The 24,901-nt window shown below is 38.8% G+C and overlaps 1 protein-coding gene across 2 annotated transcripts in view; it reads left to right on the top strand.

Annotated features, from left to right (window-relative positions):
• Positions 1 to 21,924, top strand: part of KCNQ5 (potassium voltage-gated channel, KQT-like subfamily, member 5) — a 69,017-nt gene extending 47,093 nt beyond the window's left edge. For both annotated transcript variants that reach the window (XM_008580064.1, XM_008580063.1), the window contains 3 exons: positions 13,354 to 13,485; positions 15,761 to 15,887; positions 17,459 to 21,924. In XM_008580064.1, coding sequence (XP_008578286.1) covers positions 13,354 to 13,485; positions 15,761 to 15,887; positions 17,459 to 18,421 — 1,222 coding nt within the window. In that variant the 3' untranslated portion in view covers positions 18,422 to 21,924. The remainder of the gene's footprint in view (positions 1 to 13,353; positions 13,486 to 15,760; positions 15,888 to 17,458) is intronic.
• The last annotated feature ends 2,977 nt before the right edge of the window (positions 21,925 to 24,901 follow it).

The following is a 24,901-nucleotide window of genomic DNA, read 5'->3' as shown; positions in this document are numbered from 1 at the left end:
AAGAGGCTGACTGACTGTTACATTTCATGCTAGCACTTGGCATTGTGTAGACACAACATAAGAATGAATCTTGAACAAAATTTCATACAAAAACTAATTTTTTTTTTATTTGAAATAACAAATGTTTGAAAGTCATATCCAACACAACTATATAAGCCCCAGAATAATAACTATTTAAATTTATTTATTATATAAAGAAATTTTGTAACTTTTGGGGGGACCTAACTGGCTAGGTAATTTCTCAGATATGCACACCAGCGCAACATACTTGTGTAAGTGCAAAGGCTGGGTATTTGAAGAAAGTGCTTTGTCTGATAAAACGGTGCAAGCTTATGTGCTTCTTACCAGTATCATTTTAATAGAATTACTACGTCTAAGATCAAGGACACTCTTAACACGATCCTCAACTACAATTGTTCTCTGTTGCCTTGTTTGGTTTTTTCCTTTTTATTTTTTGTTTGTTTTTGGTGGCTGGCCAGTACAGTGATCCAAATCCTCGACCTTGTTGTTATCAGCATCACCCTCTAACCAAATGAGCTAACTGGCCTGCCCATCTGTCAGCTTGTTTTATACAACCATGTTTTCGGTCAATCAGCAAGAACTGAATCATAGTACTGCACAACCTGTTTTTCTTGTGAAGACAACCAAAACAACCCAATGCAGATTACTCATTATTTTGAAGAGAAATGACCAAGAAGCTGTTGATTGTATCATGTTCTTAATTTCTCTTAAGATCTCCATACAATAATCACCATGCCTGCTGTGTTTCACTGTATGCAACCTTCTATTTCCCAGGCCAAATCAGCCTTTTAGAGAAACAAATGAATAAATAAGGTCTGGGGTGAAAATTCAAAGAATCCTTCAGTAGAAGCTGCAGCCCCACTTTACCCTAGCACCATCAGCTAATTCTACTTCTCACCCCCACTCTCCCTGGAGCAGCTCAGGGGAGGTGGTCCAAGAAACACGACAGCCTCTGTGCAACCTTGAGCAATTCACATCACTTCTCTGTGCCTCCTTTTCCTCACTGGTGAAGTGGGGACAGTAATAGTATTGACCTGTAGGGTTGTGGCAAGGATTAAATGAGTTCACATTGGCAAAGCACTTAGAAGAGTGCAGCCCCTGGTAAGTACTACGTAGATGCTGGTGATTATTACCTTTGACTCTGAGCTCCTCAGCTCAACACCTTTTCAAACTGCTGCCTCCACTGCCTGCCCTCTGCTCCGGGTCGACCCTTTTCTCAGAGCTCCACCTGCTCTTATGACGAGTCGTGGGAGAGGAGCACCTCTTCCCCTCTTCTCAGGGGTGCTCCCACTTCTAAAACGTGTACTGCCTTGTCTGCCTGTACCCCCTTTCCCAGGAAGCATTTGCTGTTACTGTTTGAAGTTACCTCCCCACCACCTGGGCTGAGAAATGACTCAGGACTGGAAGAGCAATTTTTTACCCAAACATGAGGCAATGTTCCACATAGACCTCTCCCCTTTCCTTCTCAGAGTGAGCTTACTGTCTTCCCATGCACCCTCTAAAAAAGTAAGAGGACAGTGAAAGATAGATATTACCTCTCCCCCTACTCCACCCTGCGAAGGCCTGACTACAGACTCTTTAAAGTTCCTCCAAGGGCATCAGTGCATGCACTCAAAAATATGTATTGAGCTTATACTCTGCACCAGGCACAGAGATGAATACTAACAAGAGAGACGATCCCTGCTTAGAGTCATGAGAGGCAACCAGAAAAGTAAAGGGTCAATGGCCATGCAGAGTAACATATCACTACAATGACAGATGTCCAGGATGGTCTGGGCCAACATAAATCAGCACTTATTCAGGAAGGCTTTCTGGAAGAAGGGAGAAGAGAGCTGGTAGATATGTAGATACGAGCTAGGTTATGGAGGGAGGATGGGGGCAGTTTAGGCAGAAGCAACTGCAGTTGCAAAGCAGCAGAGGTGAAGATGGCTTTAGAAAGTGTGCAAAGATCATTATAAAAATAAATCAATGAAAGCCAAAAAAAAATGTTATTAATATCCATCTAGAAGGCCAGCCCGTGGCTCACTCGGTAGAGTGCGGTGCTGATAACACCAAGGCCACGGGTTCGGATCCCATATAGGGATGGCCGGTTAGCTCACTGGCTGAGCGTGGTGCTGACAACACCAAGTTAAGGGTTAAGATCCCCTTACCGGTCATCTTTTTTAAAAAAAAAAAAAAGAAGATCATTATAAAAATAAATCAATGAAAGCCAAAAAAAAATGTTATTAATATCCATCTAGAAGGCCAGCCCGTGGCTCACTCGGTAGAGTGCGGTGCTGATAACACCAAGGCCACGGGTTCGGATCCCATATAGGGATGGCCGGTTAGCTCACTGGCTGAGCGTGGTGCTGACAACACCAAGCCAAGGGTTGAGATCCCCTTACCGGTCATCTTTTAAAAAAAAAAAGAAAGTGTGCATGTAAAACTGAAAAAACGAAAAAAAAGAGAGAGAGAGAAAGAAAAGAAAGTATGTGTGTTGGTTGCAGGCAGAGGACCGAGAGCGTAGAGGAAAGATGGAAGAGAGGAGCAGGAACGTGTGCAGGCTTTTACATACAGAAGCAAATTAGTCAGATTGGTGCTTTATTCTAAAACTTGGAATGATGACTCTGATTGCAGTGTAAAGAATGGATTGGAAAGAGGGGGCTATTGTTGTTACAATACCTGGATCTGGTGGGGCCTGAGCCAGGAGTCATGGTGGAAAATAATGAAGGATGGGTTTTACAGCACTTCAGACATAAAAAATGATAGGATTAGTATACTTACCGGTTGGAGAGGATGGGGTGAAAGAGCAGGAGGAATCAGGGATGGTACATCTGGATGCCTGCTCAGATAGAGGCTGGTTTGGGGGAGACGGTGCCTTATTGTGAGTGTTAAGTTCCAAGGGTCACAGCAGTGGACTCGGCAGGCAGGTAGGTCTGAATCTGAAGGCCAGGAGAAAATTCTGGAATGGATACAAACTTGGTTGCTGTCAGCACAGAGATAAATAGTTTACAGAAGTCTCACCCCAGGGAGTAAAAAGAGAGGGCAGTCAATACAGAATTCCGAGGCTCACAAACATGTGAGAAGCTACGAAAAGGAGAAGCTCTGAAGGAGACAGACTCACAGCAGTGAGACAGACAGAAACCAGGAGAGTGACAGAGAGGAGCCAGAGGAGGAAAGTGTTTCAAGCAAGATGCAAATGCCAACTGTGTTATATGCTGCTAAGAGGTCAAGGAAGATAGAGAGTGACAAGATCCTTTGGAAGTGGCAACAAGGAGGTCATCAGTGACTTTGGAGGAAAATTCTGTAGAGGGAAAAGGGTTTGAAGCCAGGTGGTAAACAGAACGCTTTTTGAAATGATCTATCAGAATCTTTCACTCTGATATGAACATAGATGAGGTGTCAAGAATTTCTTTTTAACTAGCAAAGACTCATCAACCCTTTTAAAATAACTCAGATCTGATCAGCAAACTGAAGAACCACTGTGACATGTCAGAGTTTCTGAGGTTGCTATGCAAATCAGGCCTCACTGTTACCCTGGGACGGGTGACAAGGTTTTCCAGTTTTCTTGCCCCTGTGCTTTTCCTGTTTTGAAAGGAATGAAAAGGACCATTCTCTTGACCGTATCCTAAAACGCAGTCTCAACCCTGAATCCTTCTTAAATCTCACTTCGTACTTCAGATAAGAATACGCCACAAATAGAGAAGAGACACGTTTGCCATTGTGGGTTTCTGTTAAATCTACAAGCTGTTTAATCATCACCAGCTCTTGATTTCGCTGATGGCATCTCTGCTATTTTAGCAGAGGTGATGAGTCTTTGTTTGCAAGTCACTATTAAGACATTCTTGACAGCCAAGCCTATGACATGTTACAGTAAAGGACGCTGCTAGAAGAACATTTTATGGATCGTTTAGCACATATTTTTAAAATCAGCTAATGTATTTCCTGGAATATTCTTTTTGTGTGTTTTTGTTTTGAAGATAATTACTCGTGGCCACATTTTGCTCTGAGGCTACATTAAATTAGTGTTTTCACTGAAGACACACTTACTTTGCAGCGTCTGAGATTTTTTAACCTCTTATTTGGTTATAACTTAAACTGAATCTCCTATTCATTGCCATGACTAAAAATATTTAAAAGCAGTCCAAGAAACAAAAGGAAAAAAAGAAAGAAAAGAAAAGGAGTCGACATGTATAGACAATTTATTTAATTACTTACTCATTTCACACTTTAAATTTTATGCAGGATTTTATACTCCTAGAAAACAAAATTCCCAAATTTAGTTATATATCCATGCTCACAAAAGGTAACCATTTACAGACTTGCTTGATCCAGAGGTTTTTGCTTATGTTTTACTACTCTTATCCCCTTAAAAGAAAACCCAGCAAAATCTACAGAACAGCCTACTAGATCCTGCATATAAAGAACAATAAAAACAAGCCTGAGAAGAACAAGTCTTCTCCCAGTAGTGGGAAGAGTGTGGCCACAGAACTTGTCCTAATGCCCTATGTCAACCAAATGGGGTATCTGCTTGCCCCTGCAGTGAGGACATCCGACAGACTGTATACAAGTGGAACTAATTTACATGTCTCTCTCAAAAGTTGAAAGCAAGAATATGAGACAGATCAGGGCATCCAGGATGTCCTGGGGTTCCTGAGACACTGGCTAGTAGCCCCAGTCTGAGATGAAAGACGTGTGGAAGAGTCTTGGATATATAATTCTTTAACTTGTTTTACAGGGTTCTCAGAGTTTAAATACTGTATGTACAAATGCAAATCTGTACTGTTGAACTATGTTTATTATTAACAGGAAAACAACATTAATAAATATTCTAAAGAAGTAACATATATTCCTTCAAGAGTGACCCAAATTATCAAGTTCTGTGGCCCTAGTTGTCTGCTGGATTTGCTCTATGCTCAATACCATCCTTTGACCAATCTCTAAAAATCAAGAGAGGGCTGCCTTGGGGGAGATTCCAGGATCAAAAGGCTCTGGGACACCTCAAGAATGAGCCTCGGGCCCCTGCTTTTAAGGCAGATAGATGCTGTATTTCTCACAGAAAGTCAGAAATCAAAAGATATAATTTTCCAAACTGGGAAGAGGCAGATATGGAATGTATATCAGTGCAGTAAGTAAGGAGAGGGGTTCAGAGGAGAAAAACACATTCCCCCCCAGAAACATAAGATCTAGGAACATAAGGGAGTCATTTCAGCAGCCTTGAGAAATTTAGCAGCATTTTCAGAACTGGGGATGCAGAGTGGGTAAAGGACGGTCATCTCCTCAAGAAATCATTTCCCATCACCTCTACCAGTCAGGATTAAACACCTCTTTTCTGCATTCCCAACTTGTGCTTCCTACCACCTTGCACTTCACAAAGTGAAATATGACTATCTGCCCTACTAGACTGGAAGGGCTCCAACAACAGGGTTTAGTTATTCATCGTTGTATTCCTCGCATCTAGCACAGAGGCTGGCACATGGTAGGAACTTGATAAATGTTGAATGGGTGAGGGAATAAATGGATGAGTGAATTATGGAGTCCCATTCATCAGGCACAACTTTGGCATCACTTAGGGAAGCAGCCACATTGAGCTCATCTAGAGAGCTCCAGGCTCTGGACAAATGAGACTTCAAATCCTATCAGAGCTCAAGGTCACAGCAACCGTTGTCTTGCACCATGACTGTAGAGAGGATGAGACTGGAGACCAGTAATCACTGTCATAGTGTAGGAGGCTTCTTTAACTCTGCCAACTCCTTCCCAGCAGAGTCAGTGCTCCTCAGAGCTTAGCATAATACCTAGCACAACATTGTAGGTACTCAATGAATGTTTATTGAAAGAATGAATGAATCGGTCACCTTGGCAGTCCCTTTCCCTTCCAAGGTAATCCTTTGAAAAATCAATGGAACTTGTTTACCACTTCTTGCAGGAAACTTCAGGCCTCACTCAGGGAAGGAGAGGCAGGAAGCATTTGGGGTCTGATTAGAGGACTGAGGCACACAAACACTGCTTGATATGTGTGACTTGGAAGATTTATGCAAATTCCCATCAGTCGTGATTGCTTTTTTCATGGAGGCAGGGATTGTCTCACCCCAATCCTGCCTCCACTTCAGTGGCTCTCAACGTTGGCTGCATTAGCATCACCTGAAGAGTTTTACAAAATCTCTGGATCTCACCCAGAGCAATTAAAACAGAATTTCTGGAGGTAGGGCCCAGGCATCAGAATTTTTAAAGCTCCCTGGGTGATTCCAATGAGCAGCCAAGCTTGGGAAATTCTGCTGTCTTTACAGTCAATCAAACTGCCTCTTTAGTTCACAGTTGGCTGAGCCCTCTCCGCCCTGCACATGGTTTGGCTGCTGGCCGGGCCCGTCCGTCTGTTTGGTGGCAGCAGCAGTCACTGCTGCTTCTGTTTTCTCACCGTTCTTATCTCTGCATATTCATATGCAATGTTTTTACCCTGATTTAGAGGACTGGAACAAGACTTTTGCAAGATTTAATAACTCATGGCAGCACAAAAAATGCACCTACATTTCCTTATAAGTGCACATGTGTTTGTGTGTATATATAGATATATTCTACCCAGAGTTTAATTCTGCTTTAGTTATTTCTTCGTGCTCAGAAAATTGTATGGGCAGAATTCAGTTTCAAGACAGTTGCCAGTGTAGGTTTGTGATGAATCTTTTCCACCCCCTAGTGGTACTACTGGGACATGTCAGTTTTGCACAATAGTTTTACTTATACTCCTAGCCTCTTAGTTACCAATAGCATCAGAGGAGACTGAATTTAGTGGTCTTTTGCTTTTTGCTCTTCTATTAGCCCTGGTGATGCAATTTACCCTCATGAAGAAAAAAAGCCAAAGAGTATATAACATTCCTTAGCCTTTTGTTGGTCCACCAAAGGGCTGTCTGACAATACCAGTAAGAATAGGCCATTCACTTAGCAAAGATTTACTGAGCACCTACAATGTGCCAGGCACATGTGAAGGAAAAGGGCCATATCATATCAGTGTCTTTTTTTGTTGTTATTTTGTGTTAAAACATTGAGATCTTGATATTAAGAGAACAGTAGAACGTTATGATTAAGAGCTCAACACTGGAGCCAAACTGGTTCATATACTAATTCCACACCTACTAGGTGTTTAACATGGGGCAAAATATTTAACCTCTCTGTGCCTCAGTTTCCTTATCTGCAAAATGGACATGGCAATAGTACCCATCTCATAGGGTTATACTATAAAGTACTACCTAGGATTATTATCATTTTAATCATTAAATGTATTTTAAAGGTCCTGATTTTACTCTAAAATGACTTGCTCAAACACTCCTTTCTAGCAGGCAATACATAGATTGTGCTTCTTTTATAAGCATGGAAGAGGCCACCATGGTCTTCAGCCTCTTCCCCAGGCCAGTTCATGGGTTTTCACTTGTTCCTGGCTTCATGGCTTTTCTTCATAGCTCTTCTTATCTTGACCAGGGGTTGGTAAACCACAGCCAGGGGTCAAAATCTATCCCAAGGCTTGTTTTTGTAAATAAAGTTTTATTGGAACATATCTATACTCATTTGTTTGTTTATTGTCTTGCAGCTGTTTTCATGCTACAACGGCAGAGTTGAGTAGTTTCACCAGAGACCATACAAACCTCAGAGCATAAAATATTTATAATCTCATTTGTTTGTTTATTGTCTTGCAGCTGTTTTCATGCTACAACGGCAGAGTTGAGTAGTTTCAGCAGAGACCATACAAACCTCAGAGCATAAAATATTTATAATCTGGCCCTTACAGAAAAAACTTTCTGCCCCTTGCCTAGACTTTCAGTCACTCTGGACGTATGCCCAGCTGTGTTCGAAGAGTCAAGTGGAGACAAAGAACGCTGGGGTTAGCCTATGTGAGAACTAAGCATGGAGAAGTTTCATTTTGCTAGTAGCTCTCTCTTTAAAATTGCTACTTACCAGGTTACAGTATTATTTATTCCTTGACTTTCAATGTTTTTGCCTTTCTCCTTACTTCCTCATAATGATATCTTATTGTTTGTGATTCAGTTGTTTTGTGAGACCCTAATTGCATTAGTAATCTAACGGAAAAGAATATTACATTTTTATGATTTTCCAAAGCAGTTCTATTTAAATTATTTTTCTGAACCAAACATGATCCTGACAATGAAATATTTGAGAATTTATTGTACTTTAGAAAAATTTTTGTATTCTTGGAAGAGAGTCAAAGGTTTATGCTCTCTCTAAAACATGCTTGAAGAACTTGAATCTATTCTGAGGCATATTTTTTTAGAAGATCTCTATAAGAGTATACCTTGTCACAGAACACTAAAATCTTTGAATAACTATGAAATAGCAAATTCTCATTCATTTCTTTAGCTAACAATTATTGAACCCCGAATACTTGGCAGGGATTGTGTAGAATGTTAGCATAAAAAACACAGTCCTTGACATCAATAAATTCCACTGGGTGAGATATGCTGCCACAGATTTAGCTACATGATAGTATATTTGAAAGCATAGAGAAAGACCATCTATCCCCGGGGGGCGGGGGGGGGGGTCAGGAAAGATTTCCTAGAGAAGTCAATGCTTGAGCTGAGTCTGAAACAGTTAGCATTTTAGGTAGAGTGCAAAGTGCAAAGAGATAGAATCCTGAGGAGTGAGCACTTTAGTAACCAAAAGATCTAGAAGAGCTGGAGAATGGACAGCATCTGGAAGAATGAACAGAGATGAGCATTTGGATAGAGAAGTTCTCCCCCATCCATTACCCCCTTCGCTCTTGAGTTACCCACCAATCTCCTCAGTAGAGTTTCTAGACAAACAAACCAACAATGTTCATTAAACACTGTGCCACGTGTCGGGATACCAAGAGTGGAAGACATAAACCCTGCATTCAAGGGCTTTACCCAGTCTGGTGGAGGAGGTTAGCATATAAGCAAATAATTACCGTGTGGTGTTTTAGGTACTAAACTAGAGGTTCATAGACAAGTGACAAACTGTTTTGGAGGAATCATAGAAATTTCCATAAAAGAAGCAACTTTATAGCTGAGTCTTGAAGACATAGCAGGATTTCAGGAAGAGGAAATGCCATAGACAAATAATTGAAGCATGTAATTGATTAATAGTGTTTTCGTGAACCTGCAAAAACTTTATTCTTGCTGGAACCTAAAGTCCCAAGGATGAATGGCAGGTGATGAGGCAAGAGAGGTAGACAGAGGCCAGTCCTTAAACAGCCTTGTAGGATGTGCTAAAGAGTTTGATGTTTACCCAATAGACCCTGGAAAACTAATGAAGGATTTTAGGAAGGGGGTAATATGATCTTATTTGCATTTTGAAAGCTTTATTCTTTCTAAAGCTATAGCAGTGCAGATGGAAAGGAGGGGACAGCTCTGAGAACTACAAGTTTTAGGACATGCTTGGTCTGCCCTTAGCAAGAGGAAAAGGACAGAGTCATAATTCTTTGTACAAATTATTGATTTCAAAAATATTTATGCCTTTAAACATTCCCTCCACATTTATAGAACATAGTACTTGATTTAGAATTTTCATGTCACCTCAAACCTCTTTAATGTTTCTGTTCTTGGCCCGTAACACAGCCAGTTAAGAAAATCTATTAGATTTCCATCTTAGAAAACTTAATCCTTAACAAATAAGATGATTTTATACCCTCAGTAATGCACTGGCATATGCTTAACAACCAGCTCTCCAGGAGAGGAAAACCCTGATTTGTAGTGTTTGCCAATCTCTGTGGTGTAAAAATAATAGCTGGTTTCAAGCTACCAATGCAACATCACTGAGCAAGGAGTTGAGAAGAGATATACAGTATTACACCTTAGATAGTATTTCCAACATACAGGTACAATAGATGTGAATAATTCAAGAGAATAGAGAGTAACGTAGTAAAATAATTAGGAAATGGTGAGTTTTGAGTATGTACAAGAGTATTTCAAAGAGTTGGTGGAAAAATAGCACTGAAAAATAATATGAATTTTTCCATGAACTTTTTGAAGTATCCTTATATTTTTCTGTTTTGATGTAATTTATTTGATTGTAAGTTTATATAATTTAATTTTTAATAATGGCTGTGTTTTACATTAAGCAAAATTCCTAAAAATTTAACAGTCCACTCTTGGGAGTCAGTATGGTCTGCTCCAGCCGATCACTGCATATACTCCTCTTTTCCAAATAATTGAAATATTCATTCATCCAATTTTTACTATTTAATTCTGGTACACAAAAGTGGAAAAATCTGTTAGTAAAGCACTAGATGGAAAGCAATACCACATGAGAAGTAGTATAATGTGTAAAAATGAGTGTCAAGCCTATTAAGAATTTTTAAGTCTACTCTACTTGGCAAACCTATCATCATATGGCTATACTGAAATAATATAAAAGATCAATCATTTCCTTTTTAATATTGATCAAAATTATAAAACATGAATTTTAATTTTAATTTCATCTGGCTAGCTCATAAATAGTAAATTACATAAGTAAAAATGAAATTATTTAAGGTCTGCATAAAATATGACTGCATGAGGGCTAGATTGCAATATTACCTATCAAATGCCTTCAAAATGTACATCTTGTTATAACATCTCTGAAAGGAAAAGAGAAAAGCAGCATGCAGCTTTGAAATGAATTATCACAGAGAACTCATGCTACCAAGAAATAAGGGCAGGTCCCCACTAGGGGAAAAAAGGTAATTCCATTTGGAGGTGTGTGGGTCCACCTCCTGGCAGACATGCCACAGGCCATAAGTGCGTGAGCTACAGCCAATAAGAACACATTGGCTTATCCTGAAGTTAACCCTCTTCTACCACCATGAGAAAGAAAAGCCCCAGTCAGCCCTCTCAATTCTCCAGAATTGATGCCATGGGAAACCAGGAGTTGATGTGGAGCTGCCAGACAGATCTGGGTGGGATCCTGGCTTTGCCTCATACCGGATGTTTGCTTTAAGGCAAGTCACTGAAGTTCTTTGAACCTCAATTTCCTAAAATATAAAAGGGAAAAAAGAATATCTTATCAACAAAAAAAAGTATTTAAAAATACTTCGAATTTTTTTTTAAAGTAAGCAAGCATACAAAATGTATTTTGAAGCTTTATCATTTATGTATAGGTTAATATGTTCCATGTCCCACATTGTATTTTGAAAGAATATCACAAGAAATAAACTATTAGAAAGTACTTGTGAAAAAAATCTCTAAAGCTCTTCATTAAATTTTCAAAAATACAAACATAAATTTCATAAGGTTTAAAAGAAAATGTTTATTTCTTTTTCAGCCTCAGTTGCCAGAAACATACCACACTAAAAAAAAAAATTTTTTACAAAAATACAAACATAAATTTCATAAGGTTTAAAAGAAAATGTTTATTTCTTTTTCAGCCTCGGTTGCCAGAAACATACCACACTAAAAAAAAATTTTTTTTTAAAGAATATTTTATCAAGTGCTGTTGAAGATAAGACATATAAAGCACTTCAAGTAACAAGTGGTAGACTGATGTTATTGAAAACAGAAACCATAACAATGAACATAAAACCACCTAGGGATGTAAGAAGATGATTTTCCTTTTTTCCTGCCCACTCAGGCACCATTAGCCACTTTGAAAATAGCAGAGAAGTGTTCTGGACTGTTAGATTATCTCTTCTCCTGCTCTTATATTCTTTATATTCTTTATATCACCCAAATTAGAAGATCTTTCTTTATCTTTTTCTTTCCTTTCTCCTCTTATTCAACAAATATTTCTTTTTACTATGTGTCAGGAACTGTGCTAGGCTCTGAGCACAAAATGTTAAAGAACAGCACTAATAACAGTCACAGCACAAGCAGTGACATTAACAATAGGTCACTTTTATGAAGCACTGATGATTGAATAAAGATACCCGTCTGCCTTTACCTAATTGACAGTCTGGTGTGAGGAATCATAAACTTACATAATAATTACTCTGGACCAGACATGTCACAGGTTATGTATTTCACTATTTTTCTCTGTTTTTTGATGTAGGAGACTGAGCTCTGATGAAATCAAAATGCTGATAAACAATTTGGAACCAAAGCCAAATACTAAGAGGTTAAATTAAAACACAGATTTTCTTTACTTTCTGCTGAATATTTTGCTTAAATGTCTTTGAGAAAAAACCAAAACCTATCCTGAATAAGGAAGAGTTGGTGAAGAAAATTTGGTAGAGAGAGGAAATAAGAATATTATGGATGACTGATTCAAGAATAATTAGGATATAATTAATCTAAAGTTAATAATATAATTACAAGATAGGATTTGGGCTTTCTAACCTATAAAACAATTTGGATTCATTGAAATCAGTTGTCACTAAGAGAGGTGATGAATATATTCTTTTTAAACTCTACATTTGTTTCTAATTTTCCCACTTTCCACCAAGGGATGATAAATTTTGGTTTTTAGAGCCTAGTTTACTGATTCCCAGCCTGGGATATATAAGTATATTAATGGGAGTCTATGAGCCATTTAATAGTTGAAAAACACCAACAGGTTTAACATTTACCCACAGTCAGGCTGCACGTAATAATTAAAATGTTATATTTCTTTTTTCATCAGGAATTCTAACAAGTTATTGAAGTAACTGATTATCTTAAGCAGATTAGCTGTTGATGGCATCATGGAATTTATTGATGAAATATTGTTTTAAAACACAGGATTCATGTTGGGGGAGGCACTGTAATAAGAGATCTCTGATTCCGAAAGCTTAGGCACCCGAGCTTAGTTGATAAGTTGTTACGTTCCTAACAAAAGGAAGTTGACTAGCTAATTCAGCAGTATTCTGCAGAAATAACTTACAAAAATTCATAAATTCCCATACTAGTGTACATTTCTCTAAAGAATTAGAGTTTGCAAACACATTTGCACCTCAAAACTACATGTAGTTCCATAAAAGACCATTTTAACAAATCTTTTTTTTTTATTTGGCGGCTGACTAATATGGGGATCTGAACACTTGACCTTGGTGTTGCAAAGCTGCACTCTAACCAACAACCTTTATATTATTTAAGAATGTTATTACTAGGTGTTATATCTTGGACTTCTGGGGGTCATATGCAAAAGGCAGAATTGCATTTTAACTATGATTTTGATTCTGAGTTTCAATGGATATTAAAAAGGTACAACATTTAGTCTCTTTTTTTTAGTGTGTTTTTCTACTTTGAGGTGTGTCTCACATGAGATATTCTTGAATTGTCCTCCATAATCTCAGGCTTTTATTTCACAATTCTGCAGGAGCCTAAAATAATTTGATGCATGAATTTTCCCCCCCACAGTTTATTATATTTACTAATAAACTATTTTGGTAACTAAGCAAAATTATGAAGATTAATATGTAATATGTTACTCATACAGAATTATGAAATTTCATGTTGCAAAACGGAAGTTTAAGGAAACATTACGCCCATACGATGTAAAAGATGTCATTGAACAATATTCTGCTGGTCATCTGGACATGTTGTGTAGAATTAAAAGCCTGCAAACACGGTAAGCAATGAAAATGTTATTCATTGTAAAGGAATGGACATAGAAATTATCTGGGAGAAACTTCTCTTTAGTAGAAAAAACCTCTGAATTCCATATATGTAATTCATTTTTAGTGGGCAACTGGACTTTTGTTTTTAACATAGATTTTATTTTGCTTTTTACATAGATGTAAATCAGGCAGTAAAAGCCTCCAAATGTCTGTTTCCTCATCTATAAAAATGGGGAGAATGTTACTGCTTGCCTCTTAAAATTGTCATGAGGATTGAATGAGTTAATCCATGTAACTCATAATATGTAATAGGTCTGGCACTGAGTGATCAATAAATGTTAATGAGTGCTGCTGATGTCTAAATTATTGCTGCTGTTGCTGCTGCTGCTGCTGTAGCTACTGTTTTTGTTGTTATCTGTGTCCTAACCATCCTTCAGAAATAAGCTAGTCTTTCTCCATTAAATTTTACCCGACTAAGGGCCAGCCCGTGGCTCACTCGGGAGAGTGTGGTGCTGGTAACATCAAGGCTGCAGGTTCGGATCCTATATAGGGATGGCCGGTTAGCTCACTTGGGAGAGAGTGGTGCTGGCAACACCAAGGGTTAAGATCCCCTTACCGGTCATCTTTTAAAAATTAAAAAATAAAAAATAAAAATAAATTTTACCCGACTAACCAGCCCTCAAAGACAGATCTCTCTCCTCTCTGACCTCCTACGGCATTCAGAGTCAATTACAGAGCATCAGAGCTCATAATCTTGGTGTGCTGGGCCACAAAGTCAACACTTGGCCCTTGTGTTGTTTACTGATTGCAAGTGTGCTCCCCTTACTGTCAGCTAAGCCTGGGCCCTTCCCTTCATCCCTGTCCTATATTGTATTAAATATATACTATCTTTCCAGTGAGCATCTTACTGAGTGATTTTAAAAAACGAGTTCAATATGTTAATTCCAACCACATATGGTTGATTGTGTTATCTCGAAACTAAAATATATAGTCAATTCAGTTTTTTAAGAGTCTTGCTTCATTATCAGCCACAAATTACCAGCATTCGTGATTGAATAGCTCTTAAAATGCAAAGACTGAGTCTTAAACTTTTTTTGACATTCACACGGCCCGCTTAGCCCATAGTGAGGCATGTACTAGGACCTTAGTAAGACACGTGTTGATCAATTATAGAAATCACAATTTGTTCATTCATTCTGCAGATAATTATTGAGCCTATTATATGTGCCAGGCACTGCAGACATCCAGAGATTAATAAAATAATTCTTTAAAATAAAATAATAAATAAAATAAGCTCTACCCAGTCCTTGTACAGCTTGCAGTGAAATAGATTAGATGTCATGGTAGAAAGTAGGGACTGCCTACGTTTCTATGCAGACAAAATAAACTGGAAAGTTGTGTCGATATCCCTGATAATTCAATTCTAAAAAACCCACAAAAAGAAGGGAATGATTCTTATTTAGGCTGATCAAGTCTCCTTGGAAATTGCTTTAGTACATCTCATGGTCATGTAACAATCTCTGCCTACGTGGCTGCACTCTTCCAAGTCCTTTAATAGAACTATCTGTGGTTCCCAAGATTTTCATAAAATAAAACTGTATTCTGTAGCATAAAAACTGCTACAGAATCTGTAGAACTAATCTTGAGTTTCCAGCTTATGTATATTCTCCAACTCATTCCAGAAAAGATTATAGCCATCTTATTTGTTTATCTTCCACGTATCAGATGTACAATAAGTGTTCATTGAATAATCTATCAATGCAAAATAATCATAATTATGATTATGTCAAATTCCGAAGTGGTTGAATCTAGGAACAGCCTGGACAGAAGTAGAAATAGGTAGGGCCGGCCTGTGGCTCACTCAGTAGAGTGCAGTGCTGATAACACCAAGGCCACGGGTTCGGATCCCATATAGGGATGGCCGGTTTGCTCACTGGCTGAGCGTGGTGCTGACAACACCAAGCCAAGGGTTGAGATCCCCTTACCGGTCATCTTTTTTTTAAAAAAAAAAAGAAGTAGAAATAGGTAAATTCCTTTGTTTAGAATAGTTTCACCTCCAGAAGATCATCCACAAGTGATTTCATCATGGACTAGAATAATGAGAAAATTAATCTTATGTGTAATCTCATGTTAAGAAAATAAGCACATCAATTGGAACAAGTTCATCCTCATTTCACTTTACATAAAGATAACTGTATTTAATTTTTCTTTTCAAAACACTTCATTCTGGCCTGGGTCAATCTCTATCTTTAGCAATCATAATCAGATATCCTCTTTCTCTGATAGAGTTGATCAAATTCTTGGAAAAGGACAAATCACATCAGATAAGAAGAGCCGAGAAAAAATAACAGCAGAACATGAGACCACAGATGACCTCAGTATGCTCGGCCGAGTGGTCAAGGTTGAAAAACAGGTACAACTCAATTACACTGATTAAATTTTTAATCAGAATTTTTTTACTCAAAATTGATTATAGGCAATCAAATGTATTTTAATGATTAATATATGTTAAAGGTAATGAAATCGAGGAATTAAATTTTATTGTGTATAGACAGTGTTCTGTAAAACACTTTTAGAGTTCCATACAAGAAATAGAAAATTTCATCTGATCAGTTAACACTTGAACTGGAAGCAACTATAGATTTTCAATAATAAAATAACAAAGATCTATTTTTCCCTTGTTTTGGTTATTTTCATTGTCTCTCTTTAGGTCACTCTTTTTAAAAATAAAACCTCATTATAAAAAAGAATGAAATACTACCATTCACAACAACATGGATGGGCTTAGAGAAAATTATATTAAGTGAAAGAAGTCAGGCACAGAAAGAGAAATACCACATGTTCTCACTCATTTGTGGGAGCTAAAAATAAATAAGTAAATACACAAACAAATAAAGGGTGGGGAGGGAAAAAGACACAACAATCACAACAATTCCTTGAACTTATGACAAGTGAACAGATATGGCATAGGGGGGCGGGGGGGAAGAGGAACAGGTAAAGGGTCACAAAAATCAACTACAATGTATATTGAGAAGTTAAAATTTTTTAAAAATTAAAAAATTTAAAAAACTAAAAATCTTCTCTCTAGAAAAAAAAGAATAAAATAAAACCTCATTATAATTATGATGATATATTGAATGTTTATTAACCCTGAAGCTGTATCTTCACATATAAAGATAATTTTCCAGAAATCAAATTGCTCCCCCATTCCAATCATAAATATTCCAAGTATTAATTATGAAGCTTTTTGTACTGTCATTTTTTTTTTTTTTTTTTTTTTTTTTTTTTAATTTTTTTTTTTGGTTTTTTTTTTTTTTTTTTTTTTTTTTTTTTTTTTTTTGGTGGCTGGCCAATACAGGGATCTGAACCCTTGACCTTGGTGTTACCAGTACCACGGTCTCCCAAGTGAGCTAACCGGCCAGCCCCTGTACTGTCATTTTTAAATTCAGAATCACCAAGATTGATAGTTAAGGTCTTGATTTCAGTATAGAGTAAGTTTCTTACTAGACTGCAGTACAGTTCCAGAATGTCTTCATAGAAAGGCAATCTGATTGGGATAGGGAGTCTTGAAGTTGCATTTTTATAGTGTTTATATGATTTCTGATAACATCAATTGTCCATTTTAAGAAATAGGAGGGGGCTAGTCAGTTAGTTCAGTTGATTAGAACAGAGCCTTATAACACCAAGGCCACAGGTTTGGACCCCTGCACTGGCCAGCCAAAAAAAAAAAAAGTAAAGAAGGAGGAGGGAGGGATGCTGGTGGAGAAAACGTAGAAGCCAAAGCATCCATCTCATCCTAAATCCTCCTCTGGCCTCAGCAGTGCTACATGCCACATTCACCAAGAGTCCAGACTGCATCGTAATTTGTACTCAATATTTATTTAACTATATTGACACACCCTGTTTTCATTTTTTAATTCTAGAATTGAAGTCCATTCTTAATAACAGGTTATGCTCAAGTGTAACCATTTTCCCCACTTGTAGGTCCAGTCCATTGAGTCCAAGCTGGACTGCCTCCTGGACATCTATCAACAAGTCCTCCGGAAGGGCTCCGCCTCAGCCCTCACTTTGGCTTCATTCCAGATCCCACCTTTTGAATGTGAACAGACATCTGACTATCAAAGCCCTGTGGATAGCAAAGACCTGTCCAGTTCCGCACAAAACAGCGGCTGCTTATCCCGATCAGCCAGTGCCAACATCTCGCGAGGCCTGCAGTTCATTCTGACGCCAAATGAGTTCAGCGCTCAGACTTTCTACACGCTCAGCCCTTCTATGCACAGTCAAGCAACACAGGTGCCAATGAGTCAAAGTGACGGCTCCGCAGTGGCGGCCACCAACAACATTGCAAACCAAATAAACGCGGCACCCAAGCCAGCAGCCCCAACAACTTTACAGATCCCACCTCCTCTCCCAGCCATCAAGCATCTGCCCAGGCCAGACACCCTGCACCCAAACCCCGCAGGCTTACAGGAAAGCGCTTCTGACGTCACCACCTGCCTTGTTGCCTCCAAGGAAAATGTTCAGGTTGCACAGTCAAATCTGACCAAGGACCGTTCTCTGAGGAAAAGCTTTGACATGGGAGGAGAAACTCTGTTGTCCGTCCGCCCCATGGTGCCGAAGGACTTGGGCAAATCTTTGTCTGTACAAAACCTGATCAGGTCGACAGAGGAATTGAATATACAGCTTTCAGGGAGTGAGTCAAGTGGCTCCAGAGGCAGCCAAGATTTTTACCCCAAATGGAGGGAATCCAAATTGTTTATAACTGATGAAGAGGTGGGTCCCGAAGAGACAGAGACAGACACTTTTGATGCCGCTCCGCAGCCTGCCAGGGAAGCTGCTTTTGCGTCAGACTCTCTAAGGACTGGAAGATCACGATCATCTCAGAGCATTTGTAAAGCAGGAGAAAGTACAGATGCCCTCAGCTTGCCTCATGTCAAACTGAAATAAGTTCTTCGTTTTCTTTCTAGGCATAGCAGTTCCTTTAGCCATACATATCATTGCATGAACTACTTCGAAAGCCCCTCTAAAAAGTTGAAATTGCAAGAATCAGGAAGAACATGAAAGGCCATTTATAAGCCCGTTATCTTTTAATTGCATGAAAATGCATGTTTAGGGATGGCTGAAATTCCAAGGTGCATCAACATTAACCCACTCGTTTAGTAATGTACCTTGAGTGAAAAATCCTGAGAAACCAAACACTGCTAATGCTATGTATGAAAATGTCAAGATTAGGTCATGTAGAATGATTTGATGCTGTATTTTGAAATTATGGGAGTAAACACCTTCAAATTTCAGGCATTTCTGCTTTGTGATTAAATACAAAATACATTTTTCAAAATAATGCCATAATGTATATTTAAACACAATGGCTAGCAACAGCTGCTAACAAGGTATCAAGTACAGCAGAATTTGGGAATAATAGAAATGGCTGCTTATTTCAAGATATATTTGCCAACCCATTCCTATTCAGTCATTTTATTATTAATGTAATTTGAATGTCAATTTGTGTGCTTTTGGTGATTTAGCGCTGTGGCAAGCAATTTTGCACATCATTTTCATGTTGTTCTATATGACAAGAATGTTCTTCAATTAGAAAATGTACAAATAATGAAATTCAAGCCAGTGGGGCATGGACTGACTGTTTAACATATTTGACTTTATGGAAACATATTCCCTGATGGCAGAATCAACTTTATAAGTGGGCGACTTCTACACAAGCATATGAAACAAGGATCGGTAGAATAGCCAGTGTGATTGGGCGGGTCTCTGCAATGGCACCAACCCCAGGCTTGCCAATACTGCCCAGGTAAAGGGCAAGGGTGAGACGCTGTTCTCATTTAGCAGACATAGAGGTAGGACCCAGGGGAATGGGCCATTTGAGTGGGACTGACAGAGGAAAGACTTGAAAAGAATCCAGAAATACCAGGAAGTAGGCAAAGTTAAAGAAAATGACTCCCCCACTCAAAGGGCAATGAGAGGGAGAGAAACCAAAATAAAAGAACTAGATTTTTTAGAAAATGAGTAGTACTAGGGAATTCACTACCTAAACATCCCTTATTCTTATATATAAACAGAGAATTTTACAAGTTATTTATTTTTTAGTGTGCCCTAAATGTCTTTTGCTGTTACATAGTACATTTTGCATATGAAAGGCTAAAACTATACTACCTTTACTTTTTATACTGTAGTGAACATTTTCTATTCTTCCCAAGAATGTTGTCCCAAATCTGAAATTACTGGTTCAGTTCCCTGGTATAAACATTTACAATTAGAAGCCAGATAGCACTGCCAGGGTGTACAAATCAAAACACTTTATAATATATCGTGGCAACAAAAAGGCCAAGGGAAACAAAATAAAAAATGTATTCAGCAGAAAGCAAGCAATGCTGACTGCTTGTTAGAAACCAGTCTAGCTATTTCAGACTGTCCAAACTTCAGCCGAAGTAATGGCATTCAAAAGGCAAGGAGACCAGACAGCATTTCAATTCAGTTAAACCCTAGCCACAAAAGGACTCAAGAAAGGAAGAGTATTTTTCTTGGCAGACATTAAGTGCTCCCTCCAGAAAAACTTTTCCAGCAGCCAGGGAGAATGAGCAGGGATATCAACTTGTGTTCAGAGGAAGGAGGAAGTCCTGAAATCCACCAATCTTTCACAACTCTCTCCCCCAACAGGCTTTCTCCATCACTGACTCTTACCTTCTTTCCTTCTTCATTAACTCCATCTTGATTCCCTGCCACTATTTGCTCATGAACTCAACCAGGCCTTAGCCAACCTCCATCCCCAATTCTCTACCTAAAATGTGCTTCTTGATCTTTTGAAATCCTTGCCCCTAGGGCTGGCTGCTTAGCTCAGTTGGTTAGAGCTCAGCGTTGGTACAGCAAGGTTAAGGGTTTGGAGCCTCAAACTGGTCAGCCACCAAAAAAAAATTTTTAAAAATAAAAATCAATAAAATCCTTGCCCTTTTTGATAAACACTAATATTATGAAAGCTTTCTCTTCTCATCCCGCTTGGATTCTAACATACTCCTCTGGAGTGTATCATTCAGAATCTTCTTGGCTGCTAGAGACACACAGAAGATAGAGTCTAAATTTTACACTCCAGTTTAAAAGATGTATCAAGCTTTTAAAGCAATTATTTTCATTTTCCAATTATAGAATGTTAGTAAATTATTAAATGCAATTTTTCATCTACCCCTGTCTTCACTCAACCTGAAGTTGTGATATACCCTCCCAAGGATGTTGTACACATAAACATACACACACACCCCTCCGCTGATCTAAAGCCAAACACCTGCCATGCACTTGGCGGGCTCTCTACAAATATTAGCAGAGGATGATGAGGAGGCAACAACTTTCAGGTAGCACTGATTCTTGGACATACTCTGTCCTGGGTCGAACCCCACTGGCAGCAGGAATTCTGAATGTATTGGGGACCGCTTGTTAGGCCTCAAACACAGTACAGTTCACCCAGCATTGCTGAACACTGAAGATTCAGAAACATATCACTGAGGTCTTAATCATAGCAAAATGTGATAAATCATGTTGTGAAAAACTTTTATACATCGAAGCCATGACCATTTTGTGTCTCTTACTCTAGCACAAAAATTCTTGGATGTTAAAAGATAGTTGTGTGAACACTGTAGATTCTGTCTGTTGTGTTACTTTCTGTGGAAATGAGAGGGGTCTCCCATTTACACTTAGCAAAGTCCCATTGGTCAATCCCAAATGGTGTCTTGAAGCACAACTGAGCTGAGCACTGAGTAACCACATGCTCTGTCAGTTCAAGTCTGTCGCCTTCTTCAACACGTATGGTTGATCAAGCTAATACCTAATTGCAAATATCCCTGGTATGAGGTTATTTTGCTATGTCTGATCTAAATGTTTGCATTTTATTCAACTAAATTAATATCTGTAGATTGCAAGTTTTGTTTAAAGTAAGACACTTTACTGAGTTTTAAGTCCTTCTCTCCCGTTCTAAGGTGCCTTTCTTGCCTCCCATTGACTCAGTGATTCTGAAAGTTCTTAATCTGAAAGTGAAAAAAAGTTTCATAGAGAGGAGGAAATTGGGCACAAAGTGACTAATTCTCATGCCCATTTGCAAAGCAAAACTGTAAGGAATGATGAAACCTAGGCAACTAAATTAATGGATCACTTCATTCAATCAGATTGAAGAAATATAAATATTAATTCCCCAGAAGCCAATATTTTTTGCCTTAAATGACATGGTTGTGTTTTTGTAAGAGAAACTTAATTTAATATGATTATGTGCATTTGAGTGAGTAGTTCTAAAAGTCATGTATGACAATGCAATTGTCTGTTTCCTGAAAACAAATAAATCAGGAATATCATATCCATTTCAAGCTACCATTAAAATGTAATTTCCTTTGCTCTCTTTTACTGAGATTACTTGTTTTGAAGTAAAACATTAAAAAGATGTCTATAAACAGCTAGTGTGACTATTTTTATCTGGAACTGACTGGTTGGTTCTGAACTGACTAGTCCAACTCAAATTATCTTTTTGCAATGTTGCTGAAAAATCTTTGATCATTTCGGAAGGGGGGAGATTTGCATATGTTCTTGAGGATATCATAAGAAAAATTAATTTGAGGGCCAGCCCGTGGCTCACTAGGGAGAGCATGGTACTGATAACACCAAGGCCACGGGTTCGGATCCCTATATAGGAATGGCCGGTTAGCTCACTTGGGTGAGCATGGTGCTGACAACACCAAGTCAAGGGTTAAGATCCCCTTACCAGTCATCTTAAAAAAAAAAGAAAGAAAGAAAAATTAATTCGATAGTGAACATAACTCAGATACCAGCCCATGTGAGCTGTAAGTATAATAAAAGGGGTAAACAAGCAATAAGAAATGGAGACCAGGTGAGTGCCCAGATATTGCAGACTCTGGCTACTTAGAATGACTATTTCTAGCACCTACCCAGCTCTGCCTTACCAGGGGAGGGCTTCTGCTCCAAAAGGGACCTTTCTCTAATCTTCCCTAAAATGTCCCATTTCTTCTACTCCACTAGCAATTTTGTGCTAAGTGCCCAGGATTAACTCCAGTGGAATTATTTTCAAGGAGGCTCAGAATGTTAAAACTATGGAATACAAGGCAACAAAGCCCTAACAGAGGTGTTTTAGACAGGGGAAGAAGAGGGAGTGTAATCCTGGAGGGAGGAGGGGGCTTCCCACCATGGCTCTAAAGAGATCAAACAAGTATGTACCTATTCTATCAACTTCTAGATGAATGAAAATAAAATTGCACCTGGAACATGCTTGTTTGACCAACTTAAAAATGAAAATCACTTCCAGACATTTTTGGAACTACTCTAGCAGTACCTTCCACCCCCACCATTTAAAAGCAAAATATACTTCCAACAATTATTCTACCCTAGCCATTGATAAAAATAGGTTCCTACATCTTGAAGTTGTAACCTTTATTAGCCTGGTTTCAACTGCTTCAGAAATCTAATACAAGCCTGGCTGGTTGGCTAAAGATGGTTAGAGCACAGTGTTAAATAACACCAAGGTCAAAGGGTTTGGATCCCCATACCAGCCAGCCACAAAAAAAAAAAAAAAAAAAATGTGAGGACCGGCCCGTGGCTCACTCGGTAGAGTGCGGTGCTGATAACACCAAAGCCGCGGGTTCGGATCCTATATGCGGGTTCGGATCCTATATAGGGATGGCCGGTTTGCTCACTGGCTGAGCGTGGTGCTGACAACACCAGGCCAAGGGTTGAGATCCCCTTACCGGTCATCTTTTAAAAAAAAAAAAAAAATGTGATACAAGTAAAAATTGTTTTTTTGAAAAAATTTAAATTTTCATTAACTGCAATAAGACTTCTCCCTCTAGCCTACTTAATTCCAAATTATTGAGATTTTTAATACATTTCAAAGCAGAAATGTATCAGATACACTATGTGCAAACTATAGATTTATGCACTGTCCTGGAAATCACAGCACCACAAAATTGGCGAATGGCCCCAAAGGGGCCTGGGAAGAAATTAAATCATGCCAAATTACCAGTATTCAAGTTTCTCCGAGACTGGGAGGAGCACCTCCCTAAGTAGCCCCACTCTCATCCACCGGGCCTCAGCATACCCGGCTCTATTCCTCCTCCACTCCCCAAAATAATTGGTTCAGCTCCATAAATGGCACCCATTCCTAGACTTTGTCCGTTTATCAGGAAGACTGACTTCTCTCAAACTTCACTGTAGACGCCAAAGAAAAAAGGACTATTCTCCATTTCCTGTCCCTGAGCCTTGTAACACTATATTCCAGCTCCTCCCTTCTTTTTATTCTGTTTCCTTCCAATGCCAGCCCCATAGCCAGAGCACAGCCTTCAGTATTTGGATCCCAGGCTTCCAAATAACAACCGAGGCTTAGTGACTGCCCAGTATTGCATTTTATTTGCATTTTATTTTATTTTATTTCCATGATATCATCACTGGAAGCCAATCAGTGCTTCCAGTATGATATCATGTAATCCTCACCACGTCACCACAGGTAACATATCAGTTCTGATGCATTTGACCGCAGGTGTAAGAAAACTCTTGCTGAAGCAGCTTTAAATGTAAAAACATTCTTATCCAACACAACTGGAAGTCCAGAGGTACGGCCGACTCCAGGCAGAGTGCAGTTTGCTCAGTTACATCATCACGGTTCCAGGTTCTTCCTGTCTCTGCTGTCCTCCTTATCAGCAATATACAATCGGTGGTTCCTTATTGTCCACATGATGGCTGCCAGGGGAAACGGGTGCCACTCACCTCTTTCATCACATCTAACGGGAGAAGGGAGGGGGCAGGGAGCCCTCCACCCAACTGTTGAATATAAGTTATTTCCTGACACCTGATTAGACTGATACAGGTCACAGGCGCATCCTGGACCAGTAACAGCCACAATGTGTATGCCCTGATTAGCTTAAGCAATCAGCATTCCCCCTGTAAAGCTAGGGAGGTATGGTAGACCTTTACAAAACTACAGTTCTGTTAGAAGAAAGAAAGTAAAAGAATGTACAAAAAAGAAATTTTTTTAAGTCCACCTGAGGTTGTTATTATTATCTCCACTTTCTAGATGAGAAAACCAATGCACTGAGAAATCAGTAATGTGCCAAAGATTATAAAGCTATTTAGTGGTAGAGCCAGGATCTCAATGCATGTAATCTCACTCCAGTGTTGGAGATATTAACTCCTACATTATGATATCTAGACTGTGCTCACAGGAACCTTTGATGACTTGGATTTAAAGATCAGAATTACAGCCACAAGAAGACAGAATGTTAATTTGTTAATTCCGCGTGAAACTTAATTGAGGACAAAAACACTCTTTTTGCACATCTTTAACAAAATAAGTTTTACCTCTATTTTATAAACCATCAATCTTTAAATTATCATTTAGGAAGCTGACATGATATTTTCTCTGGAAATAGT

Source organism: Galeopterus variegatus, unplaced genomic scaffold (assembly GCF_000696425.1).
Source record: "Galeopterus variegatus unplaced genomic scaffold, G_variegatus-3.0.2 Scaffold2010, whole genome shotgun sequence".
Classification (NCBI taxonomy): domain Eukaryota; kingdom Metazoa; phylum Chordata; class Mammalia; order Dermoptera; family Cynocephalidae; genus Galeopterus; species Galeopterus variegatus.
This window is presented reverse-complemented; position numbering and strand designations above follow the sequence as displayed.